This window comes from Cetorhinus maximus, chromosome 1 (assembly GCF_964194155.1).
Source record: "Cetorhinus maximus chromosome 1, sCetMax3.hap1.1, whole genome shotgun sequence".
NCBI classification, from domain to species: Eukaryota; Metazoa; Chordata; class Chondrichthyes; order Lamniformes; family Cetorhinidae; genus Cetorhinus; species Cetorhinus maximus.
Genome location: NC_135879.1, coordinates 203,413,626 through 203,432,441, shown reverse-complemented (window position 1 = coordinate 203,432,441; position 18,816 = coordinate 203,413,626). Strand labels below are relative to the sequence as shown.

The following is an 18,816-nucleotide window of genomic DNA, read 5'->3' as shown; positions in this document are numbered from 1 at the left end:
TCCACATTTGCTCAAGTGACTTAATTTTGTGCAAAGTTAATCCAGTTTAAACTGACTGGCCTGTAGTTGCTGGGCTTACTTTTACACATTTTTATGAACAAGGATGTAACATTTGCAACTCTGGCATCATCCATGAGTCTGAGGAAGACTGAAGAATTATGGCCAGTACCTCTGCAACGCCTACTCTCACTTCCCTTCGTATCCTGGGCTGCATCTTACCAAGTCCTGGTGCCTTTTCTAAGTACAGACAGCCCCTCCTGTACTACCTCCTCATCAATTTGAAACTCTTCCATGTGTTTGAACTGCCTCCTCTTTCACCATGACCTGGGCAACACCTGGTAAATAACGACAGATGCAAAGTATTAGCCATGCCTTCTGCCTCCATGTGTAAATTTCCTTTTTGATCCCTCATCAACCCCACCCCCCTTACCAGCCTTTTACTATTTATATACCAATAGGAGGCATTTGGATTCCTTGTTACGTTAGCTGCCAATCTCTTCTAATACTCTCTCTTTGCTTCTCTTATTTGCTTTTGCAATTCCCCTCTGTCCTCCTGTATTCAGCCTCATTCTCAGTTGTATTATCCATCTGACGCCTGTCAAAAGCACAATTTTTCTGCTTCAGTTCAACCTCTCTCACGTTTGTCATCTGTGGAGCCCTGGATTCATTTGTCCTACATTTCCCCTCAATGGGAATATTCCTTGACTGTGTTTGAACCATCTCTTTGAAGACAGCCCATTGTTCAGTTATAATTTTGCCTGCTAATCTTCAATTGCAATTAACCTGGACCAGATTCATTCTTATCCCATTGAAGTTGGCTTTACCCAGTTAAGCCTCTGGATTGCTCCTTAATGGCCCCAGCAGCTTTCTTTCATCAGTTTTGTTTCTTTAACGTTAACATTTCAAAAATAAGTTAAATTTCTATGCAATATACATGCACACCACTGGGGATCAGACAGCAGAATGGTCTCTTATTTTCCCTCTTTTCTATCTTTTCTGAAAATGAAAATATTGGTTAGACTTTCAATATCATAGGGCATCAAGAAACCCTAGGAAAACTGATGTCAATGGGAATCGGGTGGCAAAATCTACCCTGCTTGGTTCATACCTAGCACAAAGGAAGATGGTTGTGGTTGTTGGAGATCAATTATTTCAGCCCCAGGATATTACTCTCGGAGTTCCTCAGGGTAGAGTCCTAGGCTCAACCATCTTCAGCGGCTTCATCAGTGACCTCCCCTCCATCATAAGATCAGAAGAAGGGATGTTTGCTGATAATTAGTGTTTTTCTTTTATTCATTCATGGGATGTGGGTGTCATTGGCTAGACCAGCGTTTATTGCCCATCCCTAATTGCCTTTGAGAAGGTGGTGGTGGGCTACCTTCTTGAACCACTGCATTCCATGTGGTGTAGGTACATCCACAGTGCTGTTAGGAAGGGAGTTCCAGGATTTTGATGAAGCACTCGAGTCTCTCTGAACATCAACCCTTACAAGTTGCTCAGCTTTTTAAAAAAATTCTGTTTTTTTTATTCTTACAGCCAAAGTGATTAACTTCACACTTACCTATATTATAGTACATGTGCCATCTTGTTGCCCACTCACTTAATCTGTTTATATCTCTTTGCAGCCTCTCTGTATCCTCCCAACAGCTTACCTTTCCACCTAACTTGATATCATCAGGAAACTTGGATACACTACTCTTTATCTCTTCATCTAAGTCATTGATATAGATTGTAAATAGCTGAGGCCCCAGTACTGATCCTTGTGGCACTCCATTGTTCACTGCCTGCCAACTTGGAAAAGCCCTGTCCATGCCCATTCTGTTTTTTATCCTTTAACCAATGCTCTATCCATGCCAACTTATTACCCCCAACTCCATAAACCCTCATTATACCTACAAACCTTTTGTACAGCTCCTTAACAAATGCCTTTTGGAAGTCCAGGTATACTACATCTATTGGTTCCCCTTTATCTACCCTACTAGTTACATCCTCAAAAAACTCTTAATAAATTTGTCAAACAGAATTTTCCTTCAGTAAAACCATGTTGTAATCATACTATGCTTTTCTAAGCGCATTGTTAAGACTTCCTTAATAATACATTCCAGCATTTTCCCAAAAACTTATGTTCGGCTACTTAGCCTGCAGCTCACTGTTTTCTCTCCCCCCCTCCTTGAAAACCAATGTAACTTTTGTCAACTTCCAATCTCATAGGACCATTCCTGAATGTAAGGAATTTTAGAAAATCATAGCTAACACATCCACGATCTCTGCAGCTATCTCTTTTAGAATCCGAGGGTGTAGACCATCAGGTCCCATGGATATGTCAGATTTTAGTCCCTTGAGTTTCTCCAATACTTTATCTCTACTGATATTAATTTCCCTAATTTCCTCACTCTTTTTAGTTCTTAGGTTACCGTCTATTTCTGCTTTGGAACTTGTGTCTTCTCCTGTGAAGACAGACACAAAAGATTTGTTCAATGCCTCTGCCATTTCCTTATTCCCAAGATAGTTTCTCTTGTCTCTGGTTCTAAGGGACTAACATTTACTTTAGCTACTCTCTTTCCTTTTTCTATACTTAAAAATTCTTATGATCTGATTTTATATTCATGGCTCATTTACTCTTATATTCTTTTTCTTTTCCCTTTTTATCAACTTTTTGGTGGCTCTTTGCTGGTTTCTAAGACATTCCAATCCTCAGACTTGCTGTTTTATGCAGCATTTTAAGCCTCTTTTTTAAATCTAATAATATTCTTAATACCCTTGGGCTACAGATGGGTCCTTCTTGCTGAGTTTTTGCTCTTCAAAGGAATGTATTTTTGTTGAAGATTTTGAATTGTTTCATTAAATGTTTCCCACTGTTTATTTACCTCCATACCTTTTAGTCTATTTACACAATTAACCTTCACCCCACCCTCCTACCAATGTAATTGGCTTTGTTAAAGTTTAAGATTTTTGTTTGTGATTGGAATATGTCACTTTCAAACTTAACATGGAATTCAATGGTATTATGATCACTATTTCCCAATGGATCTTTTACCATAACATTACTAATTAAACCTGTTTCACAACAGAATACTAGATCTAAGATAGCTTTATCACTAGTCGATTCCACCATGCATTATTCTAAGAAACTGTCACGAAAATATTCTACAAACTCATTTTCTGAACCATTCTTGCTGATTTGATTGTACCAGTTGATTTAAAGATTAAAGTCCCCCACAATCATTACATTTCCTTTCTTACAGGCTCCAATAATTTCTTGTTTAATCCTCTGCCCAATGGTCTAACTGCTGTTAGGGGGCTATAAACTACTCCCACCTGTGTTTTCTAACTCTTGCTATTCCTAATTTCCACCCATACTGATTCTACTTCATGATCTTCAGAGGCCAGATTCTTTGAAGTTTTAACCAATAGCATTTTGCATCATATGTCAGTATGTAAATTAAGAACAATTCTTGATATAAAGATAGGCTTTCATTTAGGAAAAAAGTCCTTGAAATAATTGATTATCTTCACAAACATGCTAGTTTTCGAGTAGGCTTGTCAGGTGGTTCAGTTGATAACAGTACATAAGCTTTGGTGATACTCTCACTTGTCTCAAAACAGATTTGTTTTTGCCAGTTGTGACATGTTGAGATGCTCGAGATGTTCTTCTTTGGAATTTTGTAGTCATCAAAAACAAAAATTGAAAGGATCTAAATTCTCAGTGGCAGTATGATTGCAGATGAACAACGATAAAGATCAGTTTTCTCAGCTATTAGCTTGAAAATTCTATGTTATAATATGCTCCTTCTTAACCACTTCTGACCTGAGTTAATTTGTTACGTCATAATAATCATGAATAGTCTTGGTTTTAATGAAAGTTGAACAGTCGTGTGTGTTAACAGCCCAGGCCATTAATCATGCAAGTTACTTTTTATATAGCCATAGTTTTTGCATTTTTGGTTCAATAGCATTCACCAGAGGTACCAGTGAAATGCATTGCAACTCCATTTTAATTCAAACGTTCATGAATGCTGCAGCTTTTTCAGGAATGGACTAAAAAATAAAATTGGTTTCTTTTGCAACATCAAGTCTGGTGTATTGATGGCAATCATTTTAAGGGGTGTCTTCAGTTGTTCAGTTGTCTGAAACCCTGACAACATATTTTGTATCATTTTTTTCCATTCAGTTTTGCCAGAGGGAAAGAAAATCACCCAAAGTCTTCACCGCTGATTATTATTTAGTGATGCCTTCTGGAAAATTTCTATGTCGATTAATAGAATTTAATGCCCACCATCTAGACTTACATATGAAAGCAAAAAGCTTGCATTTGTATAGTGCCTTTCATTTCCACCGAGTGCCTTAAAGCGTTTTACAGTCAATTAAATAGTTTTTGAAGTATAGTCACTGTCGCAATCGGAGGAAAGGCAGCAACTAATTAGTGCAGAGTTCAGCACCAGAAACAGAGCTGTCCACATTACCCACACCGTGACAAATACGGACAGCTGCCTCATCGATCACCACCTTATCTGATCCACCATCTCTATCAGCCTTGCCTCCAAACAACAGAGGCAACAGAAGTCATGTCACAAGAAAATTAATATGGAAGGCTTCAAAGATCAAGATGACGCTTTTCAGTCAGCACCTCACTGTCATCCTCTCGCCACCAGGGGCTACAGTATGCCCACAGAGCTTGGTGGACCATTAAGCCCACTATAACAAACACCTGCGAAGAGTCCTTGGCGCCTCCATCAGGAAAGGTCGTAACTGGTTTGACAAAAATGACTAAGAGACACGGAACCTAATTCTGCATAAGTGCGTGAAGCTTTTGCAGAATGGATTCATCACTATGCATTGTGAAAAACAGCAGGCATCAGAAGGAAACAATATTGCATAAAATCTGTGACATAAAGAACAAATGGTGAGTAGAAAGAGCGTGGGAGATTCACAACTGATGGATACCGATAACATCCATGGCTTCTTCCGGTCTGCCAAGACGAGCTATGGCCCAGGCACTGAAAGCCCACCCTGTTGAGAGCCAATCATGGAGGGGAACTCATCAAGGGCAAGGTGCTTGCTGAAGAAAACATTTTGAAGAACTCCTCACTAAGATTTTGTCTGTGACTTGAATGCCCTCAACTCCATTATTCGGTAGTCTCCTCAGCTCAGTCTTGACGCCACCCCGGCTTAGGTGAAATTGAAAAATCCATTTAACAGATTAAAAACAATAAAGCCTGTGGAGCAGATGGAATCCTTGCTGAAATTCTGAAGCACAGCGGGGATACACTGCTGGCATGATGCAATGTCCTTGGGCACATGGCTATATTTGATAATAGAGACAAGTCCAATTGCGTTAATCACTGAGGAGTCTCCCTGCTGTCTGACACAGGGAGGAAGATCATTTCATGGATCCTCCTCAATCGCTTCCTCCCCATGGCTGGAAAGCTCATTCCAGAGTCGTAGTTTGGTTGTCGCCCATCAAAGGCACCACAGATCTTCACTGTGTGGCAAATGCAAGAAACAGCACCGACCACTGTGCATGACCCTCAAATTTGGCTGCCCTCAGAAATTTTTCACCACCCTCTGCTTAGTCCACGATGACATGCAAGCCATGATCCTCACCGATGGAATCACCATTGCATATTTCTTTGAAAACTGGGGTCGAACAAGCCTGTGTAGTCACACCAACCCTCTTCTCTATCTTCCTTGCTGCAATCCTACACCTCCAGCAAACTACCTAGAGGCATGGTGATAATCTACAGGACAAACAGGAAGCTGTTCAATCTATGCCACCTTCTATCCAAAACCAAAATCACTCGAACCTCAGTCACTGAGCTTCAATATGCAGATGGTGCTTGTGTGTGCACTCACTCAGAAACTGAGCTCTAGGTTTTCGTTGACTTCTCCTCCAAAGCATATGAGAAAATGGGCCTTTCACTATACTCCTGGAAAACTGAGGTCCTTCTCCAAACAGGCCTCTCAGCACAGCAAACATGCATTGATTGAGATCAGTGACGAGATCTTGGAAGATATGGATCATCTCCCAAATCTTGGGAGCTCCTCTTGACAAAGGTAGGCAAAGATGACAAAATTCTTCATCGCCTCCAATGTTCCAGCTCAGCCTTCGACCAACTGAGGGAAAAAGAGTATTTGAAGATCACAATCTCAAACTCGAGACTCAGATCATGGTTTACTGGGCAGCAGTGATCCCTGTGCTCCTATATGTTTCAGAAACCTGGGGAAGCTACAGCAGGCACCTCAAAGCCTTTTCTCTGGCACCAGTCCAACACCTTTGTATCATCAGCTCACTAACTCAACCCATCCTTGCCTCTATCCTCTCTAAATGTCATAGTATCCCAACTAGCCCTTTCCCTTTGGGGATTCTTGTGCCCAGGTGTGGGGAGGGTGGGGGGGTGTAGGGGGGTGGGGTGTCGCTAAATGGTGCATTCACACAATAAGACGGTTAGAGAAAGAAAGCATTACAGGATGGGACCACAGAGCAAGGACTTAGTGTTTCATGCAAGTCCAGAATTTTTTCACAGAGGTCGGCAGGCTAATGACTGATGTTGAATAGTTCACTTTTCCAGTAGATGACTTCCGCAGTGGGATAGGCACATAGAGATGAATTAGTTATGTGGGCCGTGGTACAGAAGTTCCCAGTGTAGATGGGGGTGGTCGGTATTCAAATTTAGACAGAGCGCTTTTTCTGAGCTGCTGTTAGCTAGATGGAGAATGGCAGACTGATTGGCAGTACAGCAAGACAGTGTTACAGCTTCCTCCATGGCATGTCACATGACTCCCACCATCCACTTTGGCTTTGACAAAGGATGTATATTCCTTTGTCTGGATTCTTGTGATTGTTAATATTTCAACCATTAAGGATTTGAAAGGAGATTGCAGGGGTCTTTTGTCCTAGCAGATTAGTAGCTTCCGTTGGCCAGGCCTGTCTTAGGAAATGTAGTTGGCCTTTGTCTAATTCCTTTTGAATTTGATCTCTGCAGCCACGGGTGTCATTAGCATCTCTTCAGAGATAACAATGTGTCAGCTTCTCTGATATTGTCAGAAAGTTCCCTTGTTCAGGGTTACAGGCAAACATAGCTTCAGCCTTTTTAAAGTCTTTGTTCAGTTTTTATTTAAATTTTAGAAAGTAGCCATGTTGATATATATATTTAATAAACATATAGTGTGAGATCTTAGTTCTGTTACATCATAATTATTGTCATGTGTTTCAATTCTTACCTATCTAGACAAAGCACAGTCCCCTCTGGAGTTTCTCAAGGAACAATCCTTGACCCTCTTCTCTTTGTTATCTAAAAATTGTCCTTCCACGTGGCAACTGTAGCTCAGGTGGTAGCACTGTTTGTTGCCTCTGCATCACAAGGTTCCAGGCCTCAGGACATGAGCACAAAAATGTAGATTGGAACTCCAGTTTGGCATTGAAGGATGGTTGCATTTTTGGTGAAGCAGTCTTTCGGATGAGACTTTAAACCGAGGCCCCATCTGTTCCCTCAGGCAATCTTCAACATTCACAAGGCACTGTTTCAAAGAAGAGCAGGGGAGTTGTCCTCAGTATCCTAGCCAATATTTATTCCTTGATCAACATTACAAAATCAGATTCCTGGTCGTTATTACTGCTGTTTGTGGTATCTTGCCGCATACACACTGGCTACCCTGTTTCCTGCCTTTCAACAGTTCAGAAAAGTACTTGATTGGCTGTAAAGTGCTTGGGAACATTTGATGGTCATGAAAGGCACTATATAAATGCAAATCTTTTCATTCAAGACAGCATTCTCTGACACGTGATCAGTGTTTATATAATACAATCAATTGTACCTTTCTGCCAATTCTCTTCATGTCATGGCCATTCACATCAAATCTTGGATGAGCCACAATTTGTATAACCTGAATATTAGTAATGCTGGCACTTGAAGTAAACTTTGCCCCCTTGCCAGTGCCATTAACCTTGACCATAACTTAGACTGAAAATAATCCTGCAACATCATCATTGTGCTCCACCTCCACAGCATTGCCTCTATCTCAGTTGTTGTGCTGCGAAAGCCCTCATCCAAATATTTGTCACCTCTGCATGTGATTGACTATTCCAACATTTTATTTGCTGACCTGACATCATCTTATATCCACGAACTCCCTCTTGTCCAAAATGCAATCACCCAAGCAAAGTCCCATTTGCCCATCATCTCACCATCCTCACTGACCTACACTGTTCTCCCGATGCATTCAATCTTGTCCTATTTTCAAACATTCATCTATTTCTTTGTACTACTTTACCTCAACAACCTCCCCCGTTCAAGTTGCCTTGCATATTTAGGTGTTCCTATTCGAGCCTTTAATGTAGCCCCCCTCCCTCACTCTACCACTGGTGGAAGAGTTCTCAGTTTCCTCAGGTAAAAGCAAAATACTACAGATGATGGAAACCTGAAACAAAAACAGAAAATGCTGTAAAAACTCAGCAGGTCTGACAACAGAGAGAAACAGAGTTGATGTTTTGAGTCCATCGTCATATAGACTCGAAACGTCAATGGTTTCTCTCTCTACAGATGCTGTCAGACCTGCTGAGTTTTTCCAGCATTTTCTGTTTTTGTCTCAGTTTCCTCAGCTCTGTTCTCTTGAATTCATTATCCAAACTCCTGCACTGGTATTTTTCTCTGTCTGCTTTTTTAAAAAAAAAGTATTTTCAATCTAGCTTTCAGTCACCCTCTTTCCAAAGCTTGGCAACAGCTCCCTTCTCTTATTTCTCTGTAAACATCTTTGGATGATTTAGGCACTAATGCCAATTATTGTTGCTGTGTAGTTATCTGACAAAATAAGTCTGCACTCAAAATTAGTAGTAGTGTTGCATGAAACTGGTGCTTTTTGGGAACTTTATAGCAATGGTTTTTGCCTTTTATTAATACTGTAGTAGTTTGTTGCCTTGTGCCAAATTTATAAGAGATATATGGGTTATAAATAGTTGACAGTAGACCTCTCTTAATTGGCTATTATCCTGCAGTTTAAGTAAAACCATATTTCTTGAGCTTTCTCGACTGAAGATGAATCTTTGTTGACTGTTTAAAGCAGCTGAAGATTTTGCTTTCAGAGCAGCTGTAAAATTGTGTTTAGTGTAATCATTAAATTTGTTTTGCTCTTAGGCTTTGGGAATAGAAGTTCAAACGACCTGCTCACAAGTATTTAGACAAGCTATTTTAGTTTATTATGGATTTGGCAAGATGTTGGCTTTTGTATTTGTCTTTTTTTTCCTCTTGCAAAATATCCAGCTATCTTGTGAGTAGATTTATTGTGTTAAGTGTAGGCGGCCTTGGTCAGCTGTAAGTGCTTTCCCGCTGGGGTTGCTCCCTTTGATTGAAAAGGAGCAGCTGTGAAGGCACTGTTTCAGGCACTTGCTGCCTTTAAAAAAATATTCTGCCGTGCATTGGAAGGGGAGTTGCATCATGTGACTGCTACCACCCTACCCCATGTCACACTGTGTAGTAGTACTGATTGCCTTTATCCAATCATGCCTGGAATGCCGCCTGTCACTTGGGCTATTTCTGCTATCTGTCGCTATCAAGCTTCAGTGCTAACAGTTTGGCAGATGGGACAGTTTTTTCTCGAGCTGACATCTTTGCTTTTTTTTTAATATGCTTTTGGCAGTGTGTTTTCCTCTTCTCGTTTTTTAGACTGGGCTCTTGCTGTTAAACTATGGCCCATCGGCTACGCCTTTATTTTGGATCAAATAGGAGTCATACCGATCCAGAATCGGAGTTGTTAGATGGAGAAAGAGAAAATGACGTCTATATGGCATTCCACACTTTGCCAAGGAGAAATGCCCCTCATCCTTTTCAGAACATGACTGGGCCTGTGTCCGATGCTGGGCTGCCTTTACAAGATCAAACCTCCTTGCAACGCAGCTCTTCCATGTTCATTCCTCAGCTGTACAGTACTGAATCACGACCCACCAGGAGCTCTTCAATGCAGATATCGCTCCAGCGCAACCCTGCGAATGGATATGGTGATGCCAGTGTCTCGGAGTCTCCTGAGCCGTTACCAGACATTGGAATGGAAGTTGGCAGCAATGATAGTTTACTTTCTAGAAGCCATTCTCTTCCAAGTGTGCCCCTAAGCACAGATGATCCCCCGTCCTATAGTATGGCTGTATCGCAACAGGCTAATGGAAGTGCTCCATCTAATCATAGAATAAGTTGTCTTTTTCCTTTGGAACAAAAGCTGTGTGCTATTGGTCAAAAACAATTAACAAATGGATCTGCCTCTGGTATAAAAGTTGGAGGTGTAAGAATTCAGCATCGCTCGCCGACAGCAGAAATAGATCAAATGCGGTTTTCATCTTTGAATCGTAATGGACGTCAGAAAGCTCATGCCTCAGTAACTAGGCGCTGGTCTTTACAACATCAGCCATATATGTCAGGGAACATGGGGAAACCTTGCTTTGTCTTCCAGCTCCAGCAACAGTGCAAAGGTGCTCAGGACTCATGGATGGATTTCAAAACTGGGCTAACCGGTACAAAGGAGAAAAAAGTGGTTAGGCACCCACACATACGGCTGGGACGAAGCACTTCTGCCTCCTTTCCAGTTAAACAAAACACTGAATATTTTGGTGCCACTGAGAGGAGGGAGCAAGTTGCTGGAACAGTAATTGGGGAAAACAATTCGCAAATGCTTTGTAGTGGTTCATTAGAAGCAGTACCACAGACACAGTCCTGTAAGCTTAAAATCAGACAGGAGCAAAATCAGAAGCAACCCCGCTTTCGAATTCGTTTAACCCGAGGACCTGAAGAGCAGAATGAAGGTTTGATAAAAGATAATGGTGGCTGTGCTCAGACAAGAATGAATTCAGTCACCAGAGAGAACTCCACGGTATGTAAGCAGTTCAAAGTCATGTCTGTCACTTGGATTATGTAGCGTGGGGTGCTATTTTGAGGGTGAAGGTGGATGAGGGGAGTGGTATGTGCCATCCCATTTTCCCTCTTTGAAGAATTAAGTTGCATGGGGGTTCTTGAAGCTGTTAAACTGGCACAAATGCTTGTCATTCCCGCCCCCCCTCCCCCCAATAACCCCCACAGCACCACGACTGCTGGCGGACCCAAATACAGTTGGTTTCAGAAATGTAAAGGTATAAAATAAAATCCTGACAGGGTGATAGTTCCAGTTAGTGGGCTCTGGTTTATTTTAATGAAGCGTGGTTTTTGTCGGTCAGAAGAGTGAGTCTTGCAGGAGCTGCGGTAATGTTTTCAAACAAGACACTTCTGTGTATAGTCGAGTAATCTATGTGTCGCCAGTTTAGAAAGCAGGCTTGAAATAATAGATGTTGGCCGTTAGTGCCTGTGTGTGTTCCCTCTATCAGTGAAATGTGGTGTAGAAAGACAGCTGCTAACAAGGTTTTTACCACATGCGAATTTGGATCTTCATGTTTTACAGTTTGGTGGAAGAAACTGAAAGGTGGTGCATTTTTGTTCTGAACTGTGTAAACATGCAACTAGGGTCAGTTTACAGCTACAAGTCGGCCATGACTTTAAAGCAACAAACTTTTTCAGATATTTCCCGTCATTAGAGTTTACTGTGTCTGATTGATGTCAGACATGACTTGTCATCTGTGGTAGCAGGTGTCTTTCCCTTATTCATCTCAAGTGAAAATATTCATTTTACTGTCTGCTGGCTCTGGTCCACAGAGGTTTTGAGGTTGCAGATCTTTTCCCTTTCAATTTTCTTTTAAAGGACAAAATTACTATTTGAAGGATGTTTTTCACTTTGCCAGTTTACGAATAACACTGGATAAAGTGTGTAACAGGCATCCAAACCAATCTGCCCATTTCACGCTCAGCGGATCACGTTCAAGTGACCCCCATAATACTTGACGATAAACATTTATGCAAAACAGGAATGATGTCAACTAAAGCAGGAGACAAGTCAGGAAAGGAAGATTTTCTTTTCAAAGGACCATCTCACTCCTAACTCAACTGAGTTAAAAGAAATAGATGTGGCAATATACAACATATTATATCAATTCTATGAATTTTGACCCATGTAAATTGATATTTTGCACTTATACTTCCCTCTGAAGTCATATGTGTTACAGGCACAGTACATTTGTACTGTTGTGTAATTCTGTTGACTTAACTGGAAACTGATGCTTTGGATTAGCCTAGGATTCTGTCAGGAGCCACCTAAATCCAGCAGAGGAAACATTGCCAGAGGAAACACTTGTGTATGACCAATCAGTAGAGGGCCTTCCAGATCCCGGTGTCTCCAGCTTTGCACAGAAGCTAATGAAACTTCCAACTCCTATTGGAGACAGGGAAGTTATGTGAGGGTCATGGCTACCTCTCAATGTACAGCATAGCTGCTCCAGAGCAAACCAGAGATGGGCAAAGTCTGAAAGCTAAAAAAAAAAGCAAAATATATTGCATTGTGTAATATATTCTTTTTAAGGGCCGTTTTCCTTAATTTGGCAAGATTTGTGAACAATAGCAAATATTGAATTTGCATTCAGTGATTTGCAAAAATATGCATATTTTTAAAACCGGATTAGAAGTGGAGCATTCATTTAGCCAGACTGCCTTGGTCATTCTTGAGCTAAGGGGGAGATGGTGGCATAGTGGTATTGTCACTGGACTGGTAATACAGAGCCCAGAATAATGCTCTGGGGACCCGGGTTTGAATCCCGCCACGGGTGGGATTGATGGTGGAATTTGAATTCAGAAAAAATCTGGAATTAAGTCTAATGATGACCGTGAAACCATTGCCCGTTGTTGTAAAAACCCAGCTGGTTCTGCTGTCCTTACCCGTCTGGCCTACATGTGACCCCAAATCAGCAATAATGTGCTTGACTCTTAAATGCCCACTGAACAAGAGCAATTAGGTTTGGGCAATAAATGCTGGCCTAGCCAGCGACACCCACATCCTGTGAACAAATAATAAAAAAACACTTCATGTGACCTGATGAGTGCAATAGTTTCTCCATCGAACCTTCAGACAAAACTGAGCAGATTCTTTATGTTCATTGTAAAGGAAGTGTCTGATAGAACACGATAAATTACCAAATTTAATGTTTCTTTTATTCATTCATGGGAGGTGAGTGTCGCGTGGAAGACCAGCATTTGTTGCCCATCTCTTGTTGTCTTCGAGAAATAGCCACTTTCCTGATTCACTGTAGGTACACCTACACTGTTGTTTGGAAGGGAGTTCTAAGTTTTTGACCCAGCAACAGTGAAGGAACAGCAATATTGTTCCAAGTCAGGATGGTGTGTGACTTGGCGGGGAACTTGTAGGTGGTGAGAAACTCTGAAATAAAAACAAAGTACTGGACAAACTCAGCTGGTCTGGCAGCATCTGTGAAGAGGGAAACCGAATTTATGTTTTGAGTTCAATATAACTTCTTCAGAACTGAAGAGAAGCAGAAATGTGATAGGTTTTATGCAGACCAGACCCCTAAGTTTTTGGTACGATTCAGTTAGGGACCAGTTGCTTTTTGTTTAAAGTAGACTAAGTTTGATTCAAGACACTTGCTAACAGAATAAATCCACAAGATTCCACAGATTTTGAACAAAGAAAAATAAACTTTACAATACAAGGTCAGAAAGATAAAGCAATTTACAAATCTACCTTAAACTCTGGCATTCAGGGTTAATATGAAGTACATGTGAATTAACAGACAAACTGTGATCAAACACGTCACGTTGCACCTTAAATGGCAGATGCGGCCAAGACAGATTCCACGGATTTCTCAACAACCCACCCAGCTGTGAGTAAACACTGAGTCAACATATCTTGTTGAAACTCTGCCCCTCTCATGAGGGATTTCAGTCTTCACCTTTGAAGATCTTGCATCGGAATTCTCTCCTAATGTTGCTGCAGCTCGGACAGCCTCAATGACTGCAAACCTCCCAGTGTTTCAATCTCATCTTCCAAGGCTATGTTGCCCTGGATTCCTGAGTCTGTACTCCAGCGTCAATTCACAAGCACAACTTCAGCTCTTCGGCTCCGCCGAACAGAATGCGACTGCTCCTTTACGTGACCTTTGCCCCAACGGCCTGCAGCACTGAGTCACCAACCTTCTGCTGCCCTCTTCAATCGCTAGGGCTTATCCTGAGCCTTCTTCAATTACCAGGGCTTCTCCTGTGTATTCTCCACTAAGGCCTGCCAACCACCACAACCATTTTGCTGCTTGGAGCCTTTTTCCCTGCTCCTTGCTTTTTAACTGGGATCTTTCCCTGTGCCCCCTCCCTGTCCGCCACCCAGGACTCCTCCTGGCTATGGCGCTCCTTTCCTGGGTCCCATGACCCCATATTCATGCTGTTTTCTTTTTGCGCAGGCGCATTTGGCCCGTCCCTGTCCTGAAGAATTACAGAATGCTAGGTTGTGCATGCACTGCTCACTCCTGGTTTCCACATGCGTGGAAACCCCTGAGGCATGCTGGGAGTTGTAGTTCCCAGCCTTCCAATGACAATAAGGTAACTTTGAATCTCGTAACATGTTGAAAAAGGGGGAGAGCTTTGTGGAACCAAAGGGAATGTCAGAAATGGATTAGAAGGTGGGGTGATTAAATGCCAAGCTGTCATGGTGCAAAAGGGAAATGGAGTGGTAATGTTTGTAGTAAAAAAAAACAAAGCATAGGTTTGGGCTAGATGTTAATAGTAGAATAAAGGTCAGTCCAGTTGGAATGCAAAAACAAGATACAGACTGGTACTGGGCAAAAATCAAAATGGAGGGCAGAATTCATGGTCTGAAGTTGTTGAATTCAATGTTGCGCCCAGAAGGCTGTAAAGTGCCAAATCAGAAGATGAGGTGCTGTTCCTCCAGTTTGCGTTGGGCTTCACTGGAACATTGTAGCAGGCTGAGGACAGAAATGTAAGCATAAGAGCAAGATGATGAATTGCAATGCCAAGTGACTGAAAGGCCAGGGTCATGCTTGCGGATTGAATGGAGGTGTTGTGCAAAACAGTCTGCATTTGCTCACCCCGAAGTAGAGGAGATTGCATTGTGAGCAGCGAATACAGTATACAAAATTGTAACAAGCACAAATAAATTGCTGATTTGCCTGGCAGGAGTTTTTGGGGCCTTGGACAGCAAGGAAAGAAGAGGTAAAGGGGCAGGTGTTACACCTGTGACTGCATGGGAAGGGGATGAGGTGTTGGTGGTGATACAACAGTGCATTCTCAATTTGTGAATTTTGCTTAAATTCCAGCAAGCAGTCAATACATCAAAAACAAAAACAGAAACAGAAATACCTGGAAAAACTCAGCAGGTCCGGCAGCATCGGCAGAGAAGAGTACAGTTGACGTTTCGAGTCCTCATGACCCTTCAACAGAACAGGTTCTGTTGAAGGGTCATGAAGACTCGAAACGTCAACTGTACTCTTCTCCGCCGATGCTGCCAGACCTGCTGATTTTTTCCAGGTATTTCTGTTTCTGTTTTTGTTTTGGATTTCCAGCATCCGCAGTTTTTTGTTTTTAGTCAATACATCAACATCAGTAGAAGGATGTGCCCCTTTTCCAGTGGGGATTTGAATTTCTTTGTTTTACTCAAAGACTTGGAAAGAAGCTGAAGATGTAAATCTCTGTTTAATTTCAGGCATGTTTGACATTAGCCACAAATGTTGATAAAACTGTTCAAAGACAATACAAGGTCTGCTTTTGAGTGTAAAACAAAAAAAAAATCTGACAATTCTGTTCCTTTAGTTCTGGTCTCTTGTGCATCTCTCACTTTCCTTAGCCTCCCTACTGGTAATCATGTCTTCAGCTGTCTGGGCCCCATCGATCATTAAGGAGGTTATAGCTGGGCACTTGGAGAAACTGAAGGTAATCGGGAAGAGTTAGCATGGTTTTGTGAAAGGGAAATCATGTTTAACCAAGTTATTGGCGTTCTTTTGAAGGTGTAACATGCACTATGGATAAAGGGGAGCCTGTAAACGTGCTCTACTTGGATTTCCAGAAGGCATTTGATAAGATGCCGCATCAAAGGTTATTGCGGAAAATAAAAGCTCATGGTGTAGTGGGTAACGTATTAGCTGGCAGAAAACATTGTGCGTAAATGGGTCTTTTTCTGATTAGCAGGATGTGATGAGTGGAGTCCCACAGTGGTCTCTGCTGGGGCCTCAACTTTTTACAATTTATATCAATGACTGAGATGAGGGGAGTGAAGACATGATAGCTAAATCTGCAGATGAACCAAAGATAGGTAGGAAAGTATGTTGTGAAGAGGACATAAAGAAATTGCAGACAGCAATAGGTTGAGGGAGTGGGCCAAAATATGGCAGATGGAGTATAATGTGGGAAAATGTGAAGTTGTTCACTTTGGTAGGAAGAATAAAAAAGCAGAGTATTATTTAAATGGCGAACGACTGAAGAATTCCGAGGTGCAGAGGGTTCTAGGTGTTCCAGTACATGAGTCAAAAAAAGTTAGTATGCAGGTACAGCAAGTAATTAAGAAGGCTAATGGAATGCTATCCTTTATTGCGAGAGGAATTAAACATAAAATTAAGGGTGCTATGCTTCAGTTATACAGGGCATTGGTAAGACCACATCTCGAATGTTATGTGCCGTTTTGGTGTCCTTACTTAAGGAAGGATATAAATACATTGCAGGCGATTCAGAGGAGGTTTACTAGATTGATACCTGGACTGAGCGGGTTGTCTTATGAGGAAAGGTTGCACAGACTGGGATTGTTTCCACTGGAGTTTAGAAGAGTGAGGGGTGACTTGATTGAAATATATAAAATGCTGTACGATATTGACAACGTGGACATAAAAAGGATGTTTTCTCTTGTGGGGGGTTGAGTCCAGAACTCTGGGGGGGTACTGCTTTAAAATTAGAGGCTGCCCTCTTAGGACAGAGATGAGGGGAATTTTTTTCTCAGAAGATTCTGCGACTTTGGAACTCTGCTTCAGAAGGTGGTGGAGGTGGGGTCATTGAATATTTTTAAGGCAGAGGTAGATAGATTCTTGTTAGGCAAGGGAATCAAAGGTTATCGGGGCTAGATGAGAATGTGGAATTCAAAACACAAACAGATCAGCCGTGATCTTAATGAATGACAGAGCAGGCCCGAAGGGTCAAATGGCCGCCTTCTGCCCCTATTTCGTATGTTCCTAACTCTGGAATTCCCTCCATGAACTGCTCCCTCCTCCTTTAAGATACAACTTAAAACTCTTTTGGTCAGGGTTTTGGTTAATGTCCTAACGTCTCTTCCTATGGGTTGATTTCAAATTTTGTCTGATTACAGTCCTATGAAGTGCTATGGGACGTGTTACTAGATTTAATGTGCGATATGAGTACAAGTTGTCATTGCAATGACTTCTTCATTTTCTCTTTTGTCTTGGGTCAAATTATGTTCAGTGTTGCTAAGGAGCTCATCCACAACATGCTTAGTTAACAATTTCATTATTCATAACCAGAATATAGCAATACCGTCATTGTCTAACTAATGCAATGATTGAAGAGGGAGTCCTGCACACAATTTTAAAGTTCCATTTCTTTTTTCTCCATTCACGCTCTGTTCCAATTGCTATGTGTATATTAAAAATCTTTCAGACAAATGATTTTATATTCTTATTCATCTCTGTTTAATGTGACAGCAGATTTTCTCTTCAGTTTTTTTTCCCACAGTATGTTGGTTGCAATTCCTCGCTGGCTTAAAATTTTTTATATCTTTGAGCCCCGGCCATTGTTGACTCTGTACCCCTATCGAGCATGCATCAATCTTCATTGCAATATGTATTCCCCCTTGTACCAGTATTGCCAGATTGACAGCTTTCTTATTCCTCCTGAATATATTTATATCCTGATATGTTTATTTTCCATTATTTTTTAGCTTTTGCCAAGTTTCTATTATGGTATAACTTTTAGATCTTTCTGAAAGATAAATTGTTTTGTGTTCCCCAAATTTATTTCACATCAATTGCTAGGGAATTGATTAATTTTCCCACATATTGCACAATCCAACAAGTGCATTTTTCACTTTTTTAGCATATCTGAAGACATGCTCTGAAACTTGGCTCCTAACCCAAATACATTTTGCAGGATTTCATGTCTTTATTTACCCACACCATTGGCACCCACATACGTTTACCATAATAACTAGTTGCTGTGCCTACCCTTGCAGAATTTTTGCTTACACTGGAACCTACGAGGTAACAAAACATCAGGGACTGACGGTCTGGACTGCAAAAGATTATGTCAGCTCCTCTTATCTGTTGAATCCCCTATCATTAGTATTTCTAGCTCTTTTACTAAACCCTGAGCTCTCAGAATAGTTTAATGTGCAGGGAAAACATTACCTACTGAGTTAAAATCTGCAATAAAATCTTAGAATGATATAGCACAGAAGGAGGCCATTTGATCCCTCAGGCCTGTGCCAGCCCTTTACTCCCAATTACTCCCAATTCCTGCTCTTTCCTAATATCTCTGTATCTGTTTCCCCTATCAAGTACTTCTCTCTTGAATGTCATTATGGAATCTGCTCCCACCACCCATTCAGACCGTCTATTTCAGAGCCCCATGATTTGATGTATACATATGTTTTTCTATATATTTTTTAAAATCCTCATTGCTTCTAGTTCTTTTGCCAATTACTTCAAATCTGTATTTTTTTTGAGTAGTCATTTGTTAGTATAAAATTTGAGTATTGCTGAAAAAGAGGCATGTCTAAGCTTTCGTCTTGCACTCATCTGGATACTCGCAAGAATACCAATATAAGGAGAAAGCAACAATTTATACTGTATGTGAATAGAGTGCCGATTGGTTGACAAGTGGTGTTGCCATGGAGAATGCACCACTGATGGTGACTGACAGTTAACTGCCAAACATTGTTTGAAATGTAAACCAG

At 41.2% G+C, this 18,816-nt stretch overlaps 1 protein-coding gene across 7 annotated transcripts in view; it reads left to right on the top strand.

The window, feature by feature from the left end:
* The window catches only part of nedd4l (NEDD4 like E3 ubiquitin protein ligase), a 426,083-nt gene that overhangs the window by 197,330 nt on the left and 209,937 nt on the right, over positions 1-18,816 (top strand). For 4 of the 7 annotated variants that reach the window (XM_078551941.1, XM_078551933.1, XM_078551923.1 and 1 more), the window contains exon 1: positions 9,573-10,854. The exons of 2 other annotated variants lie outside the window; for them this stretch is intronic. In XM_078551941.1, the coding sequence (XP_078408067.1) occupies positions 9,682-10,854 (1,173 nt within the window). In that variant the 5' untranslated portion in view covers positions 9,573-9,681. Of the gene's footprint in view, positions 1-9,571; positions 10,855-18,816 lie in introns of those variants that run through there. One more of the 7 variants, XM_078551949.1, reaches the window with a different exon arrangement.